General features: G+C 43.5%; 1 protein-coding gene across 4 annotated transcripts in view; it reads right to left on the reverse strand.

Annotated features, from left to right (window-relative positions):
* The window catches only part of Slc38a4 (solute carrier family 38 member 4), an 80,229-nt gene that overhangs the window by 18,153 nt on the left and 37,949 nt on the right, over window positions 1–24,127 (reverse strand). For 3 of the 4 annotated variants that reach the window (XM_075960476.1, XM_075960478.1, XM_075960477.1), the window contains 4 exons: window positions 12,401–12,631; window positions 3,934–4,024; window positions 3,313–3,428; window positions 425–498 (listed from right to left, as the gene is read on the reverse strand). In XM_075960476.1, coding sequence (XP_075816591.1) covers window positions 425–498; window positions 3,313–3,428; window positions 3,934–4,024; window positions 12,401–12,519 — 400 coding nt within the window. In that variant the 5' untranslated portion in view covers window positions 12,520–12,631. Of the gene's footprint in view, window positions 1–424; window positions 499–3,312; window positions 3,429–3,933; window positions 4,025–12,400; window positions 12,632–12,789; window positions 12,820–24,127 lie in introns of those variants that run through there. The other variant, XM_075960479.1, reaches the window with a different exon arrangement.

Genomic DNA, 24,127 nt, shown 5'->3' on the forward strand with positions numbered 1-24,127 from the left:
ATAACACTTCACTGGAATATTAAGCATGTAACTAAATAATACAGAGAAATGATAAAAACCAAAGGACAGGACCTCAGAAACCAGTGAGCAATGTCAAACGCTCTGCAAACAGAAGCAAGGGCTCCGTTCACTTGAGCTGTGTGCCGCTACAGCAGTAGCAGCTATACCTGCCATTTGCCAAAAGTCTTTTCTTCCCCCTATTTGGCTTGAACTTGGGCCAATCGATGTTCATTCTTGATTCTCATTTGTCCCCACTAACTACAAACCCTGGGAGAACACACTGTAGAGATCAGAGGAAAACGAACCACGAGCCTGCCTGGGATCCACCTTAGCTTAGAATGCTGTGTTAAGTGAGAGCGCTTTGATGAGAATCAAACTAGGAAGTCAGTCTTTTGGCTGAAGATGTGGACTTAAAGGAACATACCTCCTTCCTTGGCTGTCTTTAACAGAAGGTGAACTGAATAGAGTGATAAAATGGCCACAGTAAGCAACATGATTCTGTAATGAACAGAAAGTAGACAACACTAGGTTTATAACAGGTGAGACATTGCTAGGTTAACCACTGCAGTAAACTACAGTAATAATTCTGCTTCTTCAGTCGTCGGCTCTGCAAAAGTATATGGATTTGGAGGATTCTAGGAAATTCTGGAACACCACCCAATGAGGACTTTCTACATTGTACATGCTTCTGCTACTGTCTGTAGCTTCTTACATAGTAGGGTAACGTATCTCACAGCCAAGATGCTAATGGGCATGAAACTAACACATCCCATCTACTCACCCAGCGTCCAGGTGTGTGTGCATGCTGTATTTGCATCAACAGGTAGCAGAAAAAGGCTGCCTGAGAACCTGACTGAACCGAGGCTTAGACATTTTAATTTTTTTTATCTACATAAGAAAGGAAGATACTTTGCTAACTGGAGAGAGTCAGGTACAATAAAAAAGCAGAGGACGGTGAGTGTTGACAGCTGGACCATTCCTTGTTTATTTTCTCTCCCCCCTCCCTTTTTTTTGAGACAGGGTTTCTCTGTTGCTTTGGAGACTGTCCTGGAACTAGCTCTTGTAGACAAGGCTGGCCTTGAACTCACAGAGATCTTGCCTCTGCCTCCCGAGTGCTGGTATTAAAGGTGTGCGCCCCCACCACCTGGCTTCCTTGCTTATTTTCAAAGAGACTCACATTGACATCAGGACCCTCTACATGACTGCGTGTAGAAATGGCTCCTGTCCGTTAGTACTGATCAGCGTTTCCATAAAACCGGGAATTAGGGCATAAAAAGAAGAGCGTGACTAGAGCCAGGCATGGAGGCACACACCTGTAACCCCAACACTTGGGGATCTGAGGCAGGAGGATTATTAGTACAAGGCCATCCTGGGCCACATAATGACACTTTATCTCAAACAAACCAAAGAAAAGAAGAAAAAAGAGTGTAAACACATCATCTAGATAATAAATGGACAGTTCGGACATCTGACATTTTTAAAGGCATTCTTTCATTTTATTTACTTGAGAACACACATCTTTCCACGGTCTATTTGATAACCTCAGTGAGACCACTGTTGCATGCGTGCATTCAGACCACGATTACACACTTAGAGCTCCTCATCTGTGTAGTGTGGATGCACCTGTTTTTAAAGAATTGTGTGCTTCAGATTATGTAGCTTTGTTCCCTAAAAAAACAATGAGCATTCCTATATCTTAAACATGGGCTTGCTGGGGGACAAATTCTAGAAGCCAAATCAGTGGAATGCTATGTCACTTGCCGCAAACCAAGAGGGACAGCTGAGTGTCTCTTAGACACACAAAGCACATCCCATGGTGTTTTAGAGATGTCATGGCTCCGGTCAAGTTAGCCTGCGAGATGAGAGGAAGCCTTTGTTTTAAATGTGGAATGGAATGTTCTCCAGAAGGTGATCTGTGGCTCCATGGTTGGGGAAAGCGTTTTCTGTTTCTGCTCACCCATGATGTGATAATTTCTTAATGAGGTCTAATAGCACGAATGATGAATGAGACTTGTCTCAAAGGTTACGTTCATTACGAAAGCATATAGATATGCAAATAGATTATGAGCCTACTATTCAGATGGTAAACAGCTAATTGATTTCAAGCAGATTACTGAAGTTGGTATAAAATCCCATTCAGCTAAAGACTGTAATACATGAAATAGTTCATTTGACACAAGATAAATATTTATAGTTCTGATGCTCAGTCCTCACATAGCCGCGTGATTAGCTAATCGTATGTGGTGGCAGAACACAAATAGCATGTATTTAAAGTGTAAGTGCCGCATTCTTAGACAGTTAGCCCTCCGGCATCGTGTGGGCTCCACAGTCAGATGCCTCCCAATGTGCCAGCCACTTCATGCTTGTGAAGACACCGAGAAGCGTGTCTTGGAAAACACCAAACTATGTGTGACCATGCGACGCCTGTGGCTGTCCATCACAGGCGAGGCCCCTATCCAGCCATCCTATTGGTCGGCCATGGAACCCTGCTGCTTCCATGCAGCCTGGGACCAAGTGTGGCGAAAGCGTAGCGGTTTAGAAATAGGCTTCAGTCATCCACAAATACCCTTCTTGCCAGGCACTGTGACAGGGTTTAGGAAAGGGTGTGTGGTGAGACATGGAGCCAGTTCTCAGGGTCTTGTCATCTAGCAAGGGAGCTGGACACTAAGGAAATGAGACAAGCACACGAGGGTGGTACAGTAGAGGCACAGGTACGATACACTGGTCCCTGTCACAGAGGTGATGGAAGGCTGCATTAGGTTAGGCTGAACACAGATATAAGGAGTTAACTAAATGAAGAAGACAGGAAAGAAGGCTCGGAGGCCATATGCAAAGGCCAGCATGTTGGTGTCTGGTACCCAGAGGCACAGGGAATAGGACTGGGGCATGCGGGGCTCTTAGATGACATGAGTTATCTTTCCTAAGATTATTCTAAGAAAATTCCTATTTCCTTAGAAGGAAAAGAATTTGATTTGCTTTGGGAAGGAATATTTCTGGTCACTGAACACTATGTTATTTGAGCCTCAAGTGATGAGCTACTCTAGGAAACGGTTTCTTCTTCCTGTGGACTGATGGGCTCACTAACATCTTGGTGGTTAAATACGTAGACATTCTGCCACTTGATTAAACAGATGGTCAAATGAGCAAGTGCTGTGATTAGACCCCATCGGCTATCCCTCAGGGCAGCAGATCTATATAAAAGCCAGAACAATTTACTAACACTTTCCCGGTACTCTCGTGCACAAAGACCTCATATAAGGTTGTCAGGTTAAACACCGGCTTGGCACTACACACACATAGATGTTCACTTACACAAAGAGGACAATCCCCGTGTTGGCCATGGCGTAGGACAAGCCCAAGATCCCACTGCCCATGATGGCATTACTCAGGTTGAATGAGGACATTCCGAAGGAAGTGGTTCCGGGGTGCTTGAAAAAAAGAAGTGCAATATGAGCAAACGTTTTCTAAAGGACCAGTCTTTCCTTTGGCTACTCTTCTCACATTATATCTCCTGGAAGAGACTGCATCCCCAAACGGAAGAGTAAGACACAGTCATAGCGAGTAAAAGCCATTCATTACTCAGAGCGTCAAAAAGAACATTTAATTTTGAATGTAATGCAAGTCTTGGCTTCATCATAGGTTACAGGAAAAATCAGAAATACAGAGGAGCAATAAAAAGAAGGAAAACAACGTATGGCTGCAGATTACATTTGGGTTAGAATGATTTCTTGAAAAAACAAATAAATTTCATAAATGATTCATGCAGCCATATGGCAAATGGGCAAAACAAGCCTTTATTCCAGTAAGGGCCTGAATAAACACAGAATGTGCTGATGAAGGCTTGGAAAATTTCAGTCACACTGTTTTCCCACCGAGACCGTGGTAGATCACACACCTCTCTGCCTGTTTACCTCCTGAGAGCGCGTCACTTACGTGTTCATCCGTGTAATCGGCCAGCTTCTTCTTCCCCAAAAATCCGTTTGTTAGGAACCTCTGACTTTCGGCATCTTCGTTAGCAAATTGGCTGTACAAGCAGGGGAAAGGCAAGCCAAAGAAACAGAGAAAAGGGAGAACATCTGAGTAAATGCTTTGATGTGTGTTTGAGGGCAGGGCGATCTACTGAACTGCGTCGAGGAACATGATGTCCAAAGCATTCTTCTCTTCCTTCACACCAGTGTTCTGTCTAGAGCAAGCACTGAACTCACGATGAACAGTTTTGGGGATACAGAGTGTTATAAGGAAGTAAATATGTTCAATTGGAAACTGCATATGTTGTCTCTTCTCCCCCCCACCCCCCAACACACACTGACTATGCTAGAAAGAGATTAACATTAACAGGGCTGAGTTTCGTTGCCTCTTGTGAACCCTTCCAAGGAGAGGGTGCAGAGCCACAGCCCTGAGTTTTTTTTTTTTAAAACAACCACCATGCTGTGATAAGATGATGGTGCTTATTGTTGTTTATTGAATTTTCTGTGGTGCTAGGGACAAGCCCTCTGTAAGACCAGGGCTGCAGATAGCCACACTCTACTCTAACTTTACAGATGTAACAAATATGCTCAGGTACTCCTCTCATCTAATGCTCTGAATATCCGGTGGGAGGAGCTTGCCTGGTCCTACTCAGGCAAGGTGCAGCCGTGAGGAACAGGAAGAAGCCTGTCCATCTGCCAGACTCTGCCTGTGGCCTTCCTGGCATCACACAGTTCCAGCAGGATTCCAAAGCCATTTCCTGCTTTTCAGTTGCATCTGCCTATGCCTGTATGACTTATTGGAAAATAGTTACATAGTAACTCTGAGTTGTATTTGGTTACGTGAGTATGTGCACTCAAGTTAGAATAGAAAGTGAATTATGTACAATTCTTTGGACTCACCAAGATAGGATAGATAATGGAGTATTTTCTCTGAATTTGTCAAATGCAAATGGACTAGACATTGTTGTGTATTTATTGCCTATACTGTATATAGTTATTGTACTTATTGTATATAGTTTTTCTTATATTAGTTATAGTCTTCTTTATTTTAGACCAAAAAAGAAGAATGTAGTGCTGTTTTGTTTATGTTTTAACAAATAAAGCTTGCATATACACCATTACTCTGAAAATGTATTTTGATTATTAGTAGATAATAGATAAAACCGAGAAAGTAGACTTTAAAGAGGCATGAACTGCCGGGTGGTGGTGGCACACGCCTTTAATGCCAGCACTCAGGAGGCAGAGGCAGGAGGATCTCTGTGACTTTGAGGTCACCTTATTCTACAGAGTGAGTTCCAGGATGGCCAAGAGTACACACAGAGAAACCCTGTCTCAAACAAACAAACAAACAAAAGGCATGAACCACCTAGTATGGTGGCGCACACCTTTAATCCCAGCACTTGGGAGGCAGAAGCAGGCGGATTTCTGAGCTCCAGGTCAACTTGGTCTGCAGATTGAGTTTTAGGACAGCCAGAGCTATACAGAAAAATCTAGCCTTGAAAAACTAACTAAACAAATAAATACTAAAATATAATAAAATAATAAAAAAAACTAAATAAGTTAGGCATGAGCCATAAAAGCTCTTTGCGATTATGAGCTGCCTGGGCACAGGCTGGAGACTGCACAGTCACTGATGCCATTCCCTTCCTGCGCTGGTCAGCTCCAGCAGGCCACTACCAGGAGCCACGGGGCCTGACCGGCAAGGCCGGCTGCCACCATTACAGTTTAACTGTAAAAGCATAACACAAGCCTTTGCTGGGCCATTAGGTCTTCAATGCTGCCTGCTTCTGGAAAGGATTTCCTAGCTGGTGCTTTGTGGTTTTTAAGACATTTCTCACATTCCAGAGTAAAATCAAAGAGTTGGAAGCTAGCGCCAAGAAATAAAATGAAAATGAATCGCTCCACGAGATCCTTACAAATTGCCTTTCCTAATAGGAGGTAATCCTGATGATGATGTGGTAGGAAAGAGGCACTGTACGGTGACTCTGGACACCAGAACACAACACACGGTCAGCTAGACCACAACACACTCATACAGTGTCAATACAAGGTACAGCTAGAACACACAACACACTCATACAGTGTCAATACAAGGAACAGCTAGAACACAACACACTCATACAGTGCCAATACAAGGTACAGCTAGACCACAGAACACACTCATACAGTGTCAATACAAGGAACAGCTAGAACACAACACACTCATACAATGTCAATACAAGGTACAGCTAGACCACAACACACTCATACAGTGTCAATACAAGGTACAGCTAGAACACAATACACACTCATACAGTGTCAATACAAGGTACAGCTAGACCACACAACACACTCATACAGTGTCAATACAAGGTACAGCTAGACCACAGAACACACTCATACAGTGTCAATACAAGGTACAGCTAGACCACAGAACACACTCATACAGTGTCAATACAAGGAACAGCTAGAACACAACACACACTCATACAGTGCCAATACAAGGTACAGCTAGACCACACAACACACTCATACAGTGTCAATACAAGGTACAGCTAGAACACAATACACTCATACAGTGTCAATACAAGGTACAGCTAGACCACAACACACACTCATACAGTGTCAATACAAGGTACAGCTAGAACACAACACACTCATACAGTGTCAATACAAGGTACAGCTAGACCACACAACACACTCATACAGTGTCAATACAAGGTACAGCTAGACCACAACACACTCACATAGTGCCAATACAAGGTACAGCTAGAACACAGAACACACTCATACAGTGTCAATACAAGGTACAGCTAGACCACACAACACACTCATACAGTGTCAATACAAGGTACAGCTAGACCACAGAACACACTCATACAGTGTCAATACAAGGTACAGCTAGAACACAACACACTCATACAATGTCAATACAAGGTACAGCTAGACCACAACACACTCATACAGTGTCAATACAAGGAACAGCTAGAACACAACACACTCATACAATGTCAATACAAGGTACAGCTAGACCACAACACACTCATACAGTGTCAATACAAGGAACAGCTAGAACACAACACACTCATACAATGTCAATACAAGGTACAGCTAGACCACAACACACTCATACAGTGTCAATACAAGGTACAGCTAGAACACAGAACACACTCATACAGTGTCAATACAAGGTACAGCTAGAACACACAACACACTCATACAGTGTCAATACAAGGTACAGCTAGACCACAGAACACACTCATACAGTGTCAATACAAGGTACAGCTAGAACACAGAACACACTCATACAGTGTCAATACAAGGTACAGCTAGAACACAACACACTCATACAATGTCAATACAAGGTACAGCTAGACCACAACACACTCATACAGTGTCAATACAAGGAACAGCTAGAACACAACACACTCATACAATGTCAATACAAGGTACAGCTAGACCACAACACACTCATACAGTGTCAATACAAGGTACAGCTAGAACACAATACACACTCATACAGTGTCAATACAAGGTACAGCTAGACCACACAACACACTCATACAGTGTCAATACAAGGTACAGCTAGACCACAGAACACACTCATACAGTGTCAATACAAGGTACAGCTAGACCACAGAACACACTCATACAGTGTCAATACAAGGTACAGCTAGACCACACAACACACTCACACAGTGTCAATACAAGGTACAGCTAGACCACACAACACACTCACACAGTGTCAATACAAGGTACAGCTAGACCACAACACACTCATACAGTGTCAATACAAGGTACAGCTAGAACACAATACACACTCATACAGTGTCAATACAAGGTACAGCTAGACCACACAACACACTCATACAATGTCAATACAAGGTACAGCTAGACCACAGAACACACTCATACAGTGTCAATACAAGGTACAGCTAGACCACAACACACTCATACAGTGTCAATACAAGGTACAGCTAGAACACAATACACACTCATACAGTGTCAATACAAGGTACAGCTAGAACACAATACACACTCATACAGTGTCAATACAAGGTACAGCTAGACCACAACACACTCATACAGTGTCAATACAAGGTACAGCTAGAACACAATACACACTCATACAGTGTCAATACAAGGTACAGCTAGACCACACAACACACTCATACAATGTCAATACAAGGTACAGCTAGACCACAGAACACACTCATACAGTGTCAATACAAGGTACAGCTAGACCACAACACACTCATACAGTGTCAATACAAGGAACAGCTAGAACACAGAACACACTCATACAGTGTCAATACAAGGTACAGCTAGACCACAACACACTCACATAGTGTCAATACAAGGTACAGCTAGACCACACAACACACTCATACAGTGTCAATACAAGGTACAGCTAGAACACAACACACACTCATACAGTGTCAATACAAGGTACAGCTAGACCACACAACACACTCACACAGTGTCAATACAAGGTACAGCTAGACCACAGAACACACTCATACAGTGTCAATACAAGGTACAGCTAGAACACAACACACTCATACAGTGTCAATACAAGGTACAGCTAGAACACAATACACACTCATACAGTGTCAATACAAGGTACAGCTAGAACACAACACACTCATACAGTGTCAATACAAGGTACAGCTAGAACACAGAACACACTCATACAGTGTCAATACAAGGTACAGCTAGAACACAACACACTCATACAGTGTCAATACAAGGTACAGCTAGACCACAACACACTCATACAGTGTCAATACAAGGTACAGCTAGAACACAATACACACTCATACAGTGTCAATACAAGGTACAGCTAGACCACAGAACACACTCATACAGTGTCAATACAAGGTACAGCTAGAACACAATACACACTCATACAGTGTCAATACAAGGTACAGCTAGAACACAACACACTCATACAGTGTCAATACAAGGTACAGCTAGACCACAGAACACACTCATACAGTGTCAATACAAGGAACAGCTAGAACACAACACACTCATACAGTGTCAATACAAGGTACAGCTAGACCACAGAACACACTCATACAGTGTCAATACAAGGTACAGCTAGAACACACAACACACTCACATAGTGTCAATACAAGGTATAGCTAGAACACAACACACACTCATACAGTGTCAATACAAGGTACAGCTAGAACACAACACACACTCACATAGTGTCAATACAAGGTACAGCTAGACCACAGAACACACTCATACAGTGTCAATACAAGGTACAGCTAGACCACACAACACACTCATACAGTGTCAATACAAGGTACAGCTAGAACACAATACACACTCACATAGTGTCAATACAAGGTACAGCTAGAACACAACACACTCATACAATGTCAATACAAGGTACAGCTAGAACACAATACACACTCACATAGTGTCAATACAAGGTACAGCTAGGACACAACACACACTCATACAGTGTCAATACAAGGTACAGCTAGACCACAACACACTCATACAGTGTCAATACAAGGTACAGCTAGAACACAACACACTCATACAGTGTCAATACAAGGTACAGCTAGACCACAACACACTCATACAGTGTCAATACAAGGTACAGCTAGACCACACAACACACTCACACAGTGTCAATACAAGGTACAGCTAGACCACACAACACACTCACACAGTGTCAATACAAGGTACAGCTAGAACACAACACACTCATACAGTGTCAATACAAGGTACAGCTAGAACACAGAACACACTCATACAGTGTCAATACAAGGTACAGCTAGAACACAACACACTCATACAGTGTCAATACAAGGTACAGCTAGACCACAGAACACACTCATACAGTGTCAATACAAGGAACAGCTAGACCACAACACACTCATACAGTGTCAATACAAGGTACAGCTAGACCACAACACACTCATACAGTGTCAATACAAGGTACAGCTAGAACACAATACACACTCATACAGTGTCAATACAAGGTACAGCTAGACCACACAACACTCTCATACAGTGTCAATACAAGGTACAGCTAGACCACAACACACACTCATACAGTGTCAATACAAGGTACAGCTAGACCACACAACACACTCATACAGTGTCAATACAAGGTACAGCTAGAACACACAACACACTCATACAGTGTCAATACAAGGTACAGCTAGACCACACAACACACTTATACAGTGTCAATACAAGGTACAGCCAGACCACACAACACACACTCACATAGTGTCAATACAAGGTACAGCTAGACCACAGAACACACTCATACAGTGTCAATACAAGGTACAGCTAGAACACAACACACACTCACATAGTGCCAATACAAGGTACAGCTAGACCACAGAACACACTCATACAGTGTCAATACAAGGTGCAGCTAGAACACAGAACACACTCATACAGTGTCAATACAAGGTACAGCTAGACCACAACACACTCATACAGTGTCAATACAAGGTACAGCTAGAACACACAACACACTCATACAGTGTCAATACAAGGTACAGCTAGAACACAACACACTCATACAGTGTCAATACAAGGTACAGCCAGACCACACAACACACACTCACATAGTGTCCATACAAGGTACAGCTAGACCACAGAACACACTCATACAGTGTCAATACAAGGTACAGCTAGACCACAGAACACACTCACACAGTGTCAATACAAGGTACAGCTAGACCACAACACACACACTCACAAAGCTTTCAGTATGTTTCCAGGAACCACAGAGTAACACAGCTGAGTGCACATGAAAAAACACTTCCTGTTTTCTTCTGTGTCCATAATCCTCCCACCATCAGTGTGTGTTTAATGTCCTGGTTATGTGGGAGCTGTTACAGCTCACACTTGAAGCCTGGGATGATAGGGCAAAAGGGGACAAAGGACTATAAAAATGAGTGTTTCTTCCGTACAGTCCAAACTGGGTTCCCACCTTCCTGATTTATTTTCCTCAGCAAATTAAAATCTCCATTGCATGTGTGGTTTATAGAACTTAGAATTTGAAAGGGAGCATATTACTTATTTCTGAGGTGCTTGCATGTTCTTTTTGGTGTGAGAGGAGATGTGGGCATAAAACTGACATTGTCGAAAGTATGTGAGAAATGCCCTTAGCACGTTAATATTTTAACATCAGACAAACATCTATTGAAGACAAGGAAAATGACCTCAAACAAAGGCTACAGTATGTTGAATTTTCTTTTTACAACTACAGATTCATTCTATACCAAACACAAACAAAGCCCACCCGTTAAAAGTGAATGGCAATTCACAAAAAATGGCATCTTATTCACGAGCTCTCAGTTAGAAAGTACGTCACTGTGGGTACTAAGACGATGCTGCATGAAGCTGAACAGCAGAATCCACTGTGGACTCTAGGGCTGTTCTTGAGTTGGACCCCCTCCAGTTCACACCCCCCCCCCCCAGCTCTCACACCTGCGTGTGTTCCCTGCAGAATCTAAGAGCCTTCCATCCGGGCCCAGCATACCAAGAGCAATGATGTAAAAGAAAAAGAACACAGAATTGCCGAATATCACCTTATACCCCCAACAGTTACTTATTCCTTGAAAAAGCAGGTGCTAGTTTACGAGTCTACACTTTTCACGAAAGTTCAAATGAAGATAAATCTCCCTCTAAGCCGGGCAAGCACTCGGCAGATACCAGTGGCCTGCGTTTTACCACATTTAGGAGCCACTAAGTTTAGAAACTGCCCTGATTGACCCCTTCCTAGTCCACCAATGCCTAAAGTCACTGCACCCGGCCATTGGTAGGAAGGCCTTGCCCTCTCTGGACTGCCTCCCCACAGTGGGAAGGAGACAACCTCCTTCTTAGAAGTGAGCTAGTGAGCTTTAAAGGTTGGTGCGGTTGGTGGACAAATAAAACTACCGGAAGCCTGGGTGGAAGGCTCGACAACAGGCTGAGGAAATGCCATATATTTCATGGGTGACCCCATGATAGTTTGTGAATGATATTACTCAGGATATGCTTATGAGAAAAGAACAAACTAAACAAAAAAAAAACCCAAAAGCCAGAAAGAAAGAAAGAAAGAAAGAAAGAAAGAAAGAAAGAAAGAAAGAAAGGCCAATTCCACCCCACCCTCACCCCCCACCCCCCAAACTCTCTGGAGACACACAACATTGAAAGTAAAGTCAACAGAAAGAGGATCTGAGGGAGGGTTCTCCCAAAAGATAAACAACACAGTAATGCCAGTGAGATGTGGGTTAGCAAAGGAGACAAGGACAATGCAACTTCGCTTTGCAATCAGTCACACCAAGGACCAGAGTTGACGTGTTAACATCAACACTGTTAGCTCACATCGATCCAAAATCAATGCAGCCGTCCCACCATGACCCCGGTTTTCCAAGCCCACAGCCCGTCTTGTTTTCCACAGAGCCTGGCGATCTTTCATCCCGTACCTGCTCATGGCTGCCTTTTCAGAGTTCCCCATCCTCGTGTAGCTGTCTTGAACACTTTCTCCACTGCTGCTTTCGTCGTCAGCCTCAATGTTGACATTTCTCAGTTCCATGGGGTCCATTTGACCTGTCAGCGCTTTCCTGTCCACCCAGGAGCTTCTTCAGTGTAAATAATACACAGCACCTTCAGGTTAAGGCTCTTCCACTTCGTGTGGACGTTCAGAACGCTCTGTTCTGAAAACAGAGCACAAAACACACCATTATAATTTGCTTTGAATTGGATCGATGAATCTGAATCTCCTACTTTGTGGACACTTGCTGTAAAACACAGAAAGGAACGAAGTTCTTGGAAACCTCACAAAAAATTAAAATGCCCTGAAAATTTTCCTCACCTAATACAGAAAGAAAAAGAAGAAAAGAAACAAAGAATGAAAGGAGTTAAGAAGGAAGGGAGGGAACGAGGAAGGAAGGAAGGAGAGAAAAGAACATGGCAGTTATCTTTTAACTCACCATGGGAATAAATTAAAAGCAATCTCAAGATGTGACAGGCAGTCATCGTGAAGATTTAGGTGTTTGTAAGCAGACTGCATGCTTTTTTAAAACAGAGGAGAGGACAAAAGTAAATTATTGACAAAGGAAGGTCTGCCAAGTATCTCTATGAGCTGCATCTAGAAAGAACATTGTCTCCTTAATTTAACTGAGCATGAAAGAATTCAAGCCATCAAAGTGCTTGGTAATGTGCAGCCCTGGGCAGGATGAGCTTAGAAAAGCCACATTCTAGGCACCCAGAATGCCAGCCATAGCCAAAACTAGTAACGAAATAAACATACGGGTTTACCATCGAATTGGCGTTAGACGTCATCTACTTCAAATTCGAGCGTATATCAACCATAAAGAGATTCGTCTCTCATACTGTGCTCCGTCTTTAAGTCACTGGGTCTAAGCATAACTTTGTTCTCAACTGGAAAGTGATGGGAGGACCAGCTGGATTTGCCTTTTCTAAAAACACCATAAATCTTCCTATGCTACTGATAGAAATTTTTGGAAAGCTTACAGCTAGATGCATCCAGTTGCTGCTGAGCCCTGTTAGGAACAGAAACACGACTGTCCTCGAAGGAGTGATTCTAATCCGTGAGTTACCCACTTGCTAAGCACATGCTGAGCAGAGACGCAACCATGGAAATTGCTCCAGAACTCAAAAAGTCACAAACCCCAAGAAACAAGAAACCTACACATGAGAATGACCCCACCAATCCCAAAAGCATATCTGTGGAAAGCGGCTGACACACTTGAACTTAGAATCCTAAATTATGAAGTTAAAAACACAGGTGGAAACTTACCAACATGACTATCAGTAAGGTACCAGAAAGGACAAGATTCCCAAGTCATGGAGCAATATAAAATAAACTTCTAAAGTGATATAATAATAAAAAAAAATCCAAATGAGAAAATAACATTGATTTCAATACGCTGGGAAACAAGGAAAGTTTAGTTTATGCAAAAAAAAATTCTAAAATTAAAAAAAAATGCAGCCATTGAAATAGGAAAAGCCAGCTAAAGGAAGAGTTAGGAAAGTAGGAGAGAGCTGCCGAAATCACTCGAATTGCAACACAAGGAGGTAAAGAAAGAAAACTGTGAAGGAGGAGTTACGAGATTGGCACAGGGGCTGACAGGTGTTCTCATGTGACAGAATGGCAGGAGCAGAGAGACGGGACAGAAAGAGAAGCTTGACAAAGACAGGTTCCGAATGAAGGGAAAACAGCAGGTCCCAGAGTTTCAGAGGAAATGTGTTTCAGGATAAAACTGGATCCTTTACTAATACAAGGTGGAGTAAGTGCATATGATAAAGTCAAGAGAAGACACACAAGGCACAGAAAGAAGAAGTGTAGATGCTTGAAAAGAGAAAGGCAAACAAACCAAGCGAGGTAGCTCACCTTGCCCACCACACCTGCCCCGTCTCACTTCCAGACGGGAGTTACTCAGTAGTTTCTGCTGTCAGTTCCTAAAGGCGGTGGTTCTAAACTTAAGTCAGCTGTGCGCAGTAAGATGGCGGCGTACTCTCTCCTGCTTACACTCTCAATTGTGGCAGTTAAAATAAAAACATATTTACAATGTTGAGACTTATTTCATCCTGATCTACAAAACTATTGAATCTGTGCCAGTTTCCCTACAGATTGCTCCCACGTAGGACCAATCGCCTCTACCTAACAGCATTCGCATTGTGTAAATGGCGTGCCTGAGAACACGAAATGGTGCATTTGACTACACGACCCTACATTACCAGAATTCCGAAAGCAAGGTTCCAGCTTGTTCTTCCTTTCTGAACACTCCCGTCCTGTAAACTCAGCTTCTGCCTTTATCAGTTCATGTTGCAGTGTGCTGAAAGACCACCTGGAGAGGCCATTCTCAGCCGTGCAGCTCTGCTCACAAACAGACCTGAGTCTGTCCATCCTGGAGAATGACTTTGTTAGGCTTTCACACGGCACTGTGTGAATTCCAGATTCGGACTCATTTTCCCTCTGGGTGCTGAAGGCCTTTCTTCCTCCACCTCCTCAGCCCTCTACTGATTAGTTTGCTTCTTGTTCCTTTGTAGCTAACATTTTTTTCTGCTTCCACTGATCTGAAATTTCGCAAGCTAACTGAAGTCAGCTTCAGTTGTCAGCCTGACACACCAGGAAGGAGGGAACTTATCTAAGGGATTTCCTCCACCCCATCAGATTGGCATATGGGCAAATCTGTGAAGGATTTTCTTAATTGTTAACCCATTTGGAGAGGAGGGACAGCCCACCGTGGGTGGTATAATCCCTAGGCAACCGAGCCTGGGTTGTATTAGTAACCAGAGTTCCTCCATGTTTTCAGCTTTAAGCTCCCATCTTGGTTTCCCAACATGATGGACTTTAACCTGCAAGCCAAAATAAAATTGTTCCTCCCCACAGGTTGCTTTTCTTCAGTGTTTTATCACAGCAACACAACTACACTAAAACAATCAGGATGGAATGACATGTGTGTGGCTTTCAAAACCCATCATATTCAGTAGATAGAGGGGGAGTTCAATCAAGAGACATGTATGTAGCTTTCTTCAGGCCAAAACTACAATTTTTTTCCTGCCATTATCTAAAGCTAGCTTATCTCTTCCTCCGTGGTTATTCAAATCTATTGTAGGCCACTTGGTCTAGATGGCTCAACTTCTCCCTTACAGCTACTTCCTTGCTTATGAAGTTACAGTGTTTCTGACTTTAAGTGATACAATATCCACCTGACCTCAGGAAAAAAAATCCAAAAATTTTAAATTTTGGTCTTTTCTTGGCCTGTCTATGACTCATTTGAGACAGTAGGAGGCAGTGGTGAGCTCCAGGTGCCAGTCAGCTAACAATGATGAGCGTAAAGACAGTCCTCTAGTTTGCTGTGGATAAACCATTGTACTTGGACAATGTGTCTTGAATGTCCCTCCAAGGCCCCCGTGTTGAAAGCTTGGTTGTCAGTCTGTAGTACTATGAGGGAGGGCAGACTCTTCAGGCCATTGGATGTTGGCTTTTGAAGGACACCCTTTCTTTTTGTTTTCTACACAGCACGAAATAAAGTCTCTTCTGCCCTGTGCTACCGCCATGTAAACGACACTCCCACAGGTCCAGAATAAGAAGGGCGAGCGAATGGAAGCTCTGAACCTGAGTCCAAACTCTCCTTTTCTGCTTTACCCTCATTACACTCTTGACCACAATAACAGGAAGCTGACCCGTGCAGTAGGTGAGATACACGAAACATATCTTCATCTTAAGGATGTTTTCAACTTCAAGCTGTCAATCAAGTAGCCACCATGTCTTCCATTTTTTTCATCTTACTGATCCACATTCGGGTATAAGTTCTCAATGTCATGTCGCAAACAATAAACATATTTTTGGGTATATCTTTTATTTTCAATCTAGCTGACAATTCTGTCTGTTCCTTGGAGATGTCCAGCCTGTTTCTTTCTCTCTCTGCTCTGGACTCTTCCAGATGCCCCTGCACCTGAGGTGTGAGGGGAGTTTTAGCAACAGATGTATAAAGTGAGGACGTGGCCTCACAAGGGAGGTGGGGTTTATTGTAGATATGAGAGAAGTACAGCCAGGGGCATCTGGAAAAGTTTAGAGCAGAGAGATAAAATAGTAGGCTAAGGCCATAAGAGGAGTGGGGAGAGAGTGAGAGAGGAAGAGAAAGAGAGACCAAGAGAGAGGCAGGGGTGTGGGGGACTAAGAGAGCACATGGCCAAAATGGCAGGGTTATATAGGAATGAGAATCTGGGAAAAGGAAGCCCATGAGCTAAACGGGCTGTAAGGGCTGGAACTAATCTCATAGCCCTTACAGGGGACGGGCAGGGTAAGAAGATCCAGGATGGCAGCACGAACTCTGTAACAGGTACTTGTGATGCTGAGAGAGCATGGATGCCAGCGGGAACTTTGGTATGCTAACAGGCATCACAGTTAGCCATGGGTCCCTAGTTCCTTTCGGACCTGACAAGACATGCTTTTAGTTTCCCCTGATAATTTTCTTCTCCCCCTTGTTCTCACTTTTCAGGTCTTCTTTTTGTTGTTTGGTTTTATGGACACAGTGTTTTCCAAACTCTTTCTAAAGCTATTGAATCGGCATCTTCAGAACTTGATGAGACAGCAGGTATCCAGGTTGTCAGGCCTATGGGCTTGGTTCAGTGCTGCCTGCTCCTTGGATGACCTTTCTGTACAGTGGCTTCTCTGCAGTGGGTGTGTGTGTGTGTGAGAAGACCCTGAATGGGGAAAGAACACCCTGCAGGGCCCACTCCCAAGTACATCTGTCACTGGGGCTTCCATTCCTACTTAGTACGCCTTTCTTCGTTGTCAAGGCCCAAGCACTCACCAGAGAGCCCTTTGCAGTCTTCCTTATGGACTGTATGACAGAATTAAGGTTAGAAAATGGCAGGCCACCATTTTCCTAAGCCAATATAATTTATAACTGTATTCTAGATACTTGTACCCACAGAGAAGCACACTTCTCACCCCTCATCAAACAAGCTTCTTCTCTACTACAGAGATACACGACTGATCAAAATGTAGAGAATAAGTAACCATGGGATACACGGTCCGAACGTGTACATCTACAGTGAAAACCCCCTGGACGTTAAGGTTCAAAGAACATCATCAAAGAAGGGGTGGAAAGACGGTTAGAGCGAGAGAACTGGGACTCCAGACCGACCAGGGAAAGTGCACCCATGAAATCTCAGCAGTACGGTTGCCTAAACAAGACCTTCATAATGACCACACCAACTGACACACCAACTCCGATAGGGGAAAGGTCATAAGGCCTACCCAGAGATGAAGAGCTACTGCAGAGAGGGGGAGAATCTGTCTTCTCCAGCATCAAGTTCCCTACTAGATTATCCAATCCCAAGTAGTCAGTCCTAAACGCATGTTCATATAAGCGACACTAAGCAGGCTCATAGGTTTTTTTTAAATAGATGTCTGTAGTTACATGTACCAGTTATAGTTCTAAGAAGAGGTCATAAGCTTGAGAGGGGGTGGAACACAGGAGAAGTTAGAGCAGGAAGGTGAAGGGGGTGGAAATGACATAAATATAGGACATATATATGAAATACTCTGAAAAACGCAAATTTGAAAAATGGAAGCCCAAACAGACTACAGTGCCCCAAACGAGGTTCCTTGGTGAATACTGTCACTGGTCAGCTGTGACCTGTGCTCCTCTTTGAAGATGTTGACATGACTTGGTGTTGCAACAGAGCACCCTCTAGAAAAGAACACATTTGCCCTGAGGCTTGCCCGCTTTCTCAGATTTCCCAACTCTATCTGCTTTCTGGTTTCTTTGAGTTCTTCAAAGTTGCCGTGAGCAGATGATATCACTAGCTACCACCTGCCAAACTTGCCACGGGCTTGCTTTTTACAATGCATTTTTTTTGTTTGTTTGTTTTCAAATCTCACTGCTTGATTCTCTAGAGGCTGTGAAATTAATGGAGCTAGGGTACAGCCAGAAAGCTGGGAAGACACTGTCCTTCAAAGATAGGTCCATAAATATGTTTCTGGAAAAAAATTAGTATCTGAATCAATTGGCCCAATAAAGAAGACATTCTGCCAGTGAAGTCAGTGAGTCTGAAACAATGACCCAAGAATCTGAACAAAACAATAAGGTGGAAGGAGGGCAAATTCACTTTCCCTCCTTAACCTGGAACATCCATCATGTTCCTAGGTCCCAAGTCTTCACATCCAGTGGCTTATGCAAATAGTTGCCTGGTTCTGAGGCCCCCAGCTCAGAATAAATTATTCAACCAGGCTTTCTAGTTCTTTAATTTACAGATGACGGATTGTAGAACCTCTAAGTCCTCATTATCACACGGGCCAATTCTCACAACCTATTATGACCACATCTATCAATTATCTAACGATTACCTACTGCTCCCCTCCCATTTGTCCTGTTTCCTTGACTTCAGTACATACATACACAGAAGATTTTCAAACCACATCTTTGCCCAAGCTTCACTTCTAAGTTGTGCTTCCATGTGACCAGCGGCCTACCTGACACCTGCATATCTCAACATTTTAGTTCCACATTGTCTAAAATCTTCCTCCCCTTCCACCACAAGCTACTCTAAGAATGGCGACACATGCGTGCAGCTATCTGAGCCAGAAGCAGGAGTCTACTATTATGAATATCCCCTTTGACCCCAACTTCCAGTCCTTCACAAAGTCTAGGGGAGTTGAAAAGCAACTCAAGTTTTCTAACTGGTCTACCTTACTCCATCTCTTCCACCATCACGTGTCCAGGGAGACATGTCCTAATTGAGCTGGAACCTGCACTTGCCTGCCCTACCCCATATCCATATTCTCCACACACACAAAGGCAGAGTGCACTTCCGAAGTTCATCATATCCCTCCTCTGCTGAATGCCCTTTAACACCAACCCCATTCTCACAAGCCTACACAGTGTTATCGTCTATGCGATCTGTTTCTCCAGTCTCTGGTGGTATCTCTCTCCACACTCTCCTCACCTAGTAACTATAGCTACACTGGTCTATAGTTCGGGGGATACACTGCATTCTCTGTTATCTCAGGCCAGCTGCACCTGTCAATCACAGTGGCCAAGCTGGCCTTTCCCCCTCTACTCCATCTATTATCCAGCTATCCCATCTACAGAATTATAAGTTCTAGCACAGGGTCCAACTAAGTCTGAGAATCAGGGAAGGCTCCTCTGTGGAAGCTCAGGGCTAAGACGCTGGTCCACAGTCCATGATTTCGGCTAAAGTTCATTTCTTTTTATTACATTGTTCACCAAATACCATGCTAATCCTGGGATCTAAACCAGAAGATACCAAACCTCACATGGTACCTACTCTGTGTGTAGAGCCGGCCAGGGTCTATTTTAAGGTTCTGCATACATCACCCCAGGTGATCCTCACAGCAGCCCTCTCAGGTGGGTACCAATCCTGCTCTATCTGCATATACAGATGAGGAATGGACACAGTGTTGAGTGGCCTTTTCTCCATTGCTCCTTCTACACAGAAAACTAAAGCCTGCATAGGGAACAGGAACTTCAGCTTTGGTGGCAAATAGAACTAGGTATAAATCTTGACCCAGTTAACACCCAATGACTTCCTGCTTAGACAAAAATGGAAGTCATATCATTTACCATCAAAACCAGCATCCTGGGAGTTTAAGTATGGTAATGTATGTCAAAGATTAGCATGTAGGAGATCCTCAATAAACTCGAATCCCTTTCCTTCTTCTATAAACAGATTCCCATCACTGTCTTTATCTGCATTTGAACATTCATACTAACATGTATACTTCACCTTAGACCCTGAAGGGCCTCATGTTCTCAGAACTCTTGCAAACCTTGTAAGCAAGGTGGGGAAAGAACTTGTTTTTATAGTGCTTTTACTGTATATATGACACCTTCTAAATCTCTTTGGAGAGTGATATAACCCATGCAATAGCTTGAGGCCTCAGGTCCATATCCTGGTTTGGGCCATTGCCAAGGAGCATTCACAAGTGTGTAGCCCATTCTCATCTCTGCATACCTGATTGCTGGCCTGGTTGAAAGGACTAAGCACAATTTCAACAACATTAGAACACCGCGACACATGAAATACTCCAAATCAATTGCCTGGGGCACAGAGTACACATCTAGGAGGATTCGGCCACATCATCATCACCAAAGTGTAACCTCAAGTTAGTCACATGCACAGACTTCAGTGTGAACGTGCACCACAGTGGCATCCATTCATTCATTCATGTTGGTCACATGCACGGACTTCAGTATGAATGTGCTTCACAGTGGCATGCATTCATTCATTCATTCATTCATGTTGGTCACATGCACGGACTTCAGTGTGAATGTGCTCCACAGTGGCATTCATTCATTCATTCATTCATGTTGGTCACATGCACGGACTTCAGTGTGAATGTGCTCCACAGTGGCATTCATTCATTCATTCATTCATGTTGGTCACATGCATGGACTTCAGTGTGAACGTGCTCACAGTGGCTTCATTCATTCATTCATAAATGTTGAGACTGAAATACAAACAAGGAACTTGGATGTGAACTTGGAATGATCTAAGACAGAGTCTGAAATCAAGGAACTCATCCTATTAGAGAAAAGAGATGAAAACAGCAAGCTTTCACACATAGCACCATGAACATCTTTGCTATTTTTCTCTGACTAAATATTTACTGAAATAAGTCAGCAAATAGGGGCACGTAAGTAAGATAGAGAACAACAATGCTGGCAAACACCAGGGCTGAAAAAGTTCCTTTCTGTGGGTCTAAATTTTGCTCCCTGACTCAGCACGTGGCAACTTTATTTACTGGGTGCTCACTGGATGAAGCTGGTCTTAAGCCTTGACACGCCCAGGCCCTGTTCTTTTCTCTTTTTTCTTTTGAAAGATAATTCTTTTTATTCAAGACTGAAAAAATTCTTTTTACCCAATGTTGACCACAAATAAGAGGTTTTGGTTTTTGCTCACATGAAAAGTTCTACTTCTGTTCCAAGCTATCTGGTCAACCTGAGTGGTCACCTTTCTTTTATCTTTTCTTCTCTTTTCTGATGGTTCTTTATTTTATTTTTATAAAAAGAAAACTATCTTTTTTCATTGTACAACCAAATCCAGTTCCTACTTCCTCCCCTCCTCCCATTCCTTCCACACACCATCCCACCCCACCCTCTATCCACTCCTCAGAGAGGGGAAGGCACATTGCTTTGAGGAAAGATCCAAGGTCCTCCCTACTAATCTAGGTTGAGCAAGGTATCCATCCAAAGGGAATGGGCCCCAAAAAGCCAGTACATGCAGTAGGGATAAATCTTGGGGCCACTATCAGTGGCCTTGCAGTCTGTCCCAGCAATACAGCTGTCACCCACATTCAGAGGGTCTAGTTTGGTTCTATGCTGGTTCCTTCCCTGTTTGACTAGAGTTGGTGAGTTCCCATTACCTCAGGTAAGCTGTTTCAGTGGGTGTCCTCATCATGGTCTTGACCTCCTTCCTCGTATTCTCACTCCTCCCACTCTTGAACTGGCCAGTCCTTGATCTTTAACCTTCTACCCAGGCCAACCCATAGCCAGGTCCTATTCGTCCTTCTTTCCACAGAGAACACATCCACCTCCACTGTTGCTCTAGATCACTAACCTGACGTGACGATGATCCAGACCTTTCTGGACTCCATACTCTTTATAGAGTACTAAGATCCAATCACAGTTGACATTCATAGACTCTCTGGGCATCTTTCAGTTTCTTTGCCACCTCAGAACCTCTTCATGTATTAACTCTCTTCCCTGTATTCCTAAGGAGCCATCTCCAGGGCTCAACTAGGGCAACTTAAAAAGCCATGTGTCTGGAAAGCCCTGTCGAAGACACACATGTGAATGAGCGCTCGCACGTTCTCACAAGCATGCTCTCTTCTCCTGCAGGAATCGTCACATCCTGTGCTTACATTTGCACTTGTGTGGTTATCTGTCAAAAAGCCATCTGTCTAGCTAGAGAGGAAGCTTCATGAGAAGGGAGCAGATTCTAGGTTTGCATACTACATACTCCTCGCATCTGGCACAGTGCCTGCTGTTATTATATTCTGTGAATATGAAAGCAATTTGACATTGTATTCATTACAGACATGAGGACACAGACTTGCTGGTTTTGGGGGTGTGTATGGTTTTATTTAAAAATTAGGCAGCAAGTTTATCTGATCACCAAGAGTAAGAACAGCTTCATTGCCACTAAAAATGCTTCTGAACACTTCTACAAGCCAAAGTTTGGACAGAATTCTCTGCCCTTCAACCTTTCTTTCCATTCGAGCTCAGTCTCTCTGTGACATGAAGAAGTCACAGAAAAGCAGGCTAGATCATCCAACACAGAGCTCAGCAGCTCAGGTACCAATCCTCTATCCATGGCGACGCAAAGTCAAAAAACTTAAAGTGGCACCGGGACACTGTCATGTTAGCAGACTTTCAGTTTAATGCATTTGTTAGCTGGTGTCTCAGGTAGCAAATTCTTCCCATCCAAACTTTGGTTATCAACAGAGCTAAGGTTTTTCCCTCTGAACTGCTACTAAGAAGCTCATGGTGGAAGATCCTCAAAACGAGAAATTCCTCAAATGTTGTGGCTCATCACCAAACCAAGATATCAAAAATGGTAAACAGAACCATCCTGAGTCAGAAGCTGGAGTGACAACCTTCTGTGGGGACTGCAAACATTTGTCCTATCTGATAAGGGGCAGTGGAAGGGGAGTTAGTGACGTCAGGGTAGGCTTTCCACCACTGTCATTGGTCTGCTCCTTCAGACCATCTCAGTGCTGACGAGTGTATTCCAAAAGTCTGGCACAGGCAGCAGACGGCCAACGTGGCAGTGACCCCTGGGTTGGCAAGTGAGTCACAACTGCCCGTGAAACTTGAAGCCAAATTATATTCTATCTGAGGAACTGATTTAAAGTCACATCGAAAATGTACATCTGATAAATGAATAGAGTGTTGGCATGAAAACCAATCTAATATTATCTTCATGTTAAATTGCCTCAGTTTCCCCAGTGCGTGCTACTCACACTTTGATAGCAAGACAAACTGGTTCTCTAACTCACTGTTTCTCAATGAAATTACCTAACATGGAAACACTTTGAGGGGCTTGGGAGATGACCCAGTTCCTAAAATACTTGTTGTACAAGTCCAATGACCTGAGTTTGATCCCTGTATTAAAAAAGCCAGACATGGTGGAGGGTGTCTGCAATCCAGCACCAAGGAGGCAGAGACAGGAGGGCTCTTGGGACTTAATGGCCAGCCAGTCTAGCAAACACACACACACAAACACACAAACACACACACACACACACACACGAGTCTGAGGAGCTCTGGGGAAAGAACCCTCCCAGATTTACTTCAGTAAATAACATCTAGAAAGAACTGGAACATTTCCAATTAAACAGACCCTATACTGAGGCCTTGTCCACAAAGATTACATGCTTATCCAGGTGACGGCAGACGGAAAGGGACACATGTGACTGTAAACCCAACAGAGGACTGTTTGGCGTGTGAGACCAGCTGAGGCTACCGAGTGCATTCTAGGCCAGGGTGAGCTACGAAGCCCTGCCGTAAAACTAAAGTACGATATGCTTGCTAAGAGTAGGGAGAGGGGACCGTTCATACAAATGGAATATGCTTTCTTCCTTCTAGATTGTTTGCAGGTGAAGATGTGGTCATCTTAAGCAGAGACCTACAGCCACACTTTAGTCT

The sequence above is a fragment of the Microtus pennsylvanicus genome, chromosome 2 (assembly GCF_037038515.1).
Source record: "Microtus pennsylvanicus isolate mMicPen1 chromosome 2, mMicPen1.hap1, whole genome shotgun sequence".
Lineage (NCBI taxonomy): Eukaryota > Metazoa > Chordata > Mammalia > Rodentia > Cricetidae > Microtus > Microtus pennsylvanicus.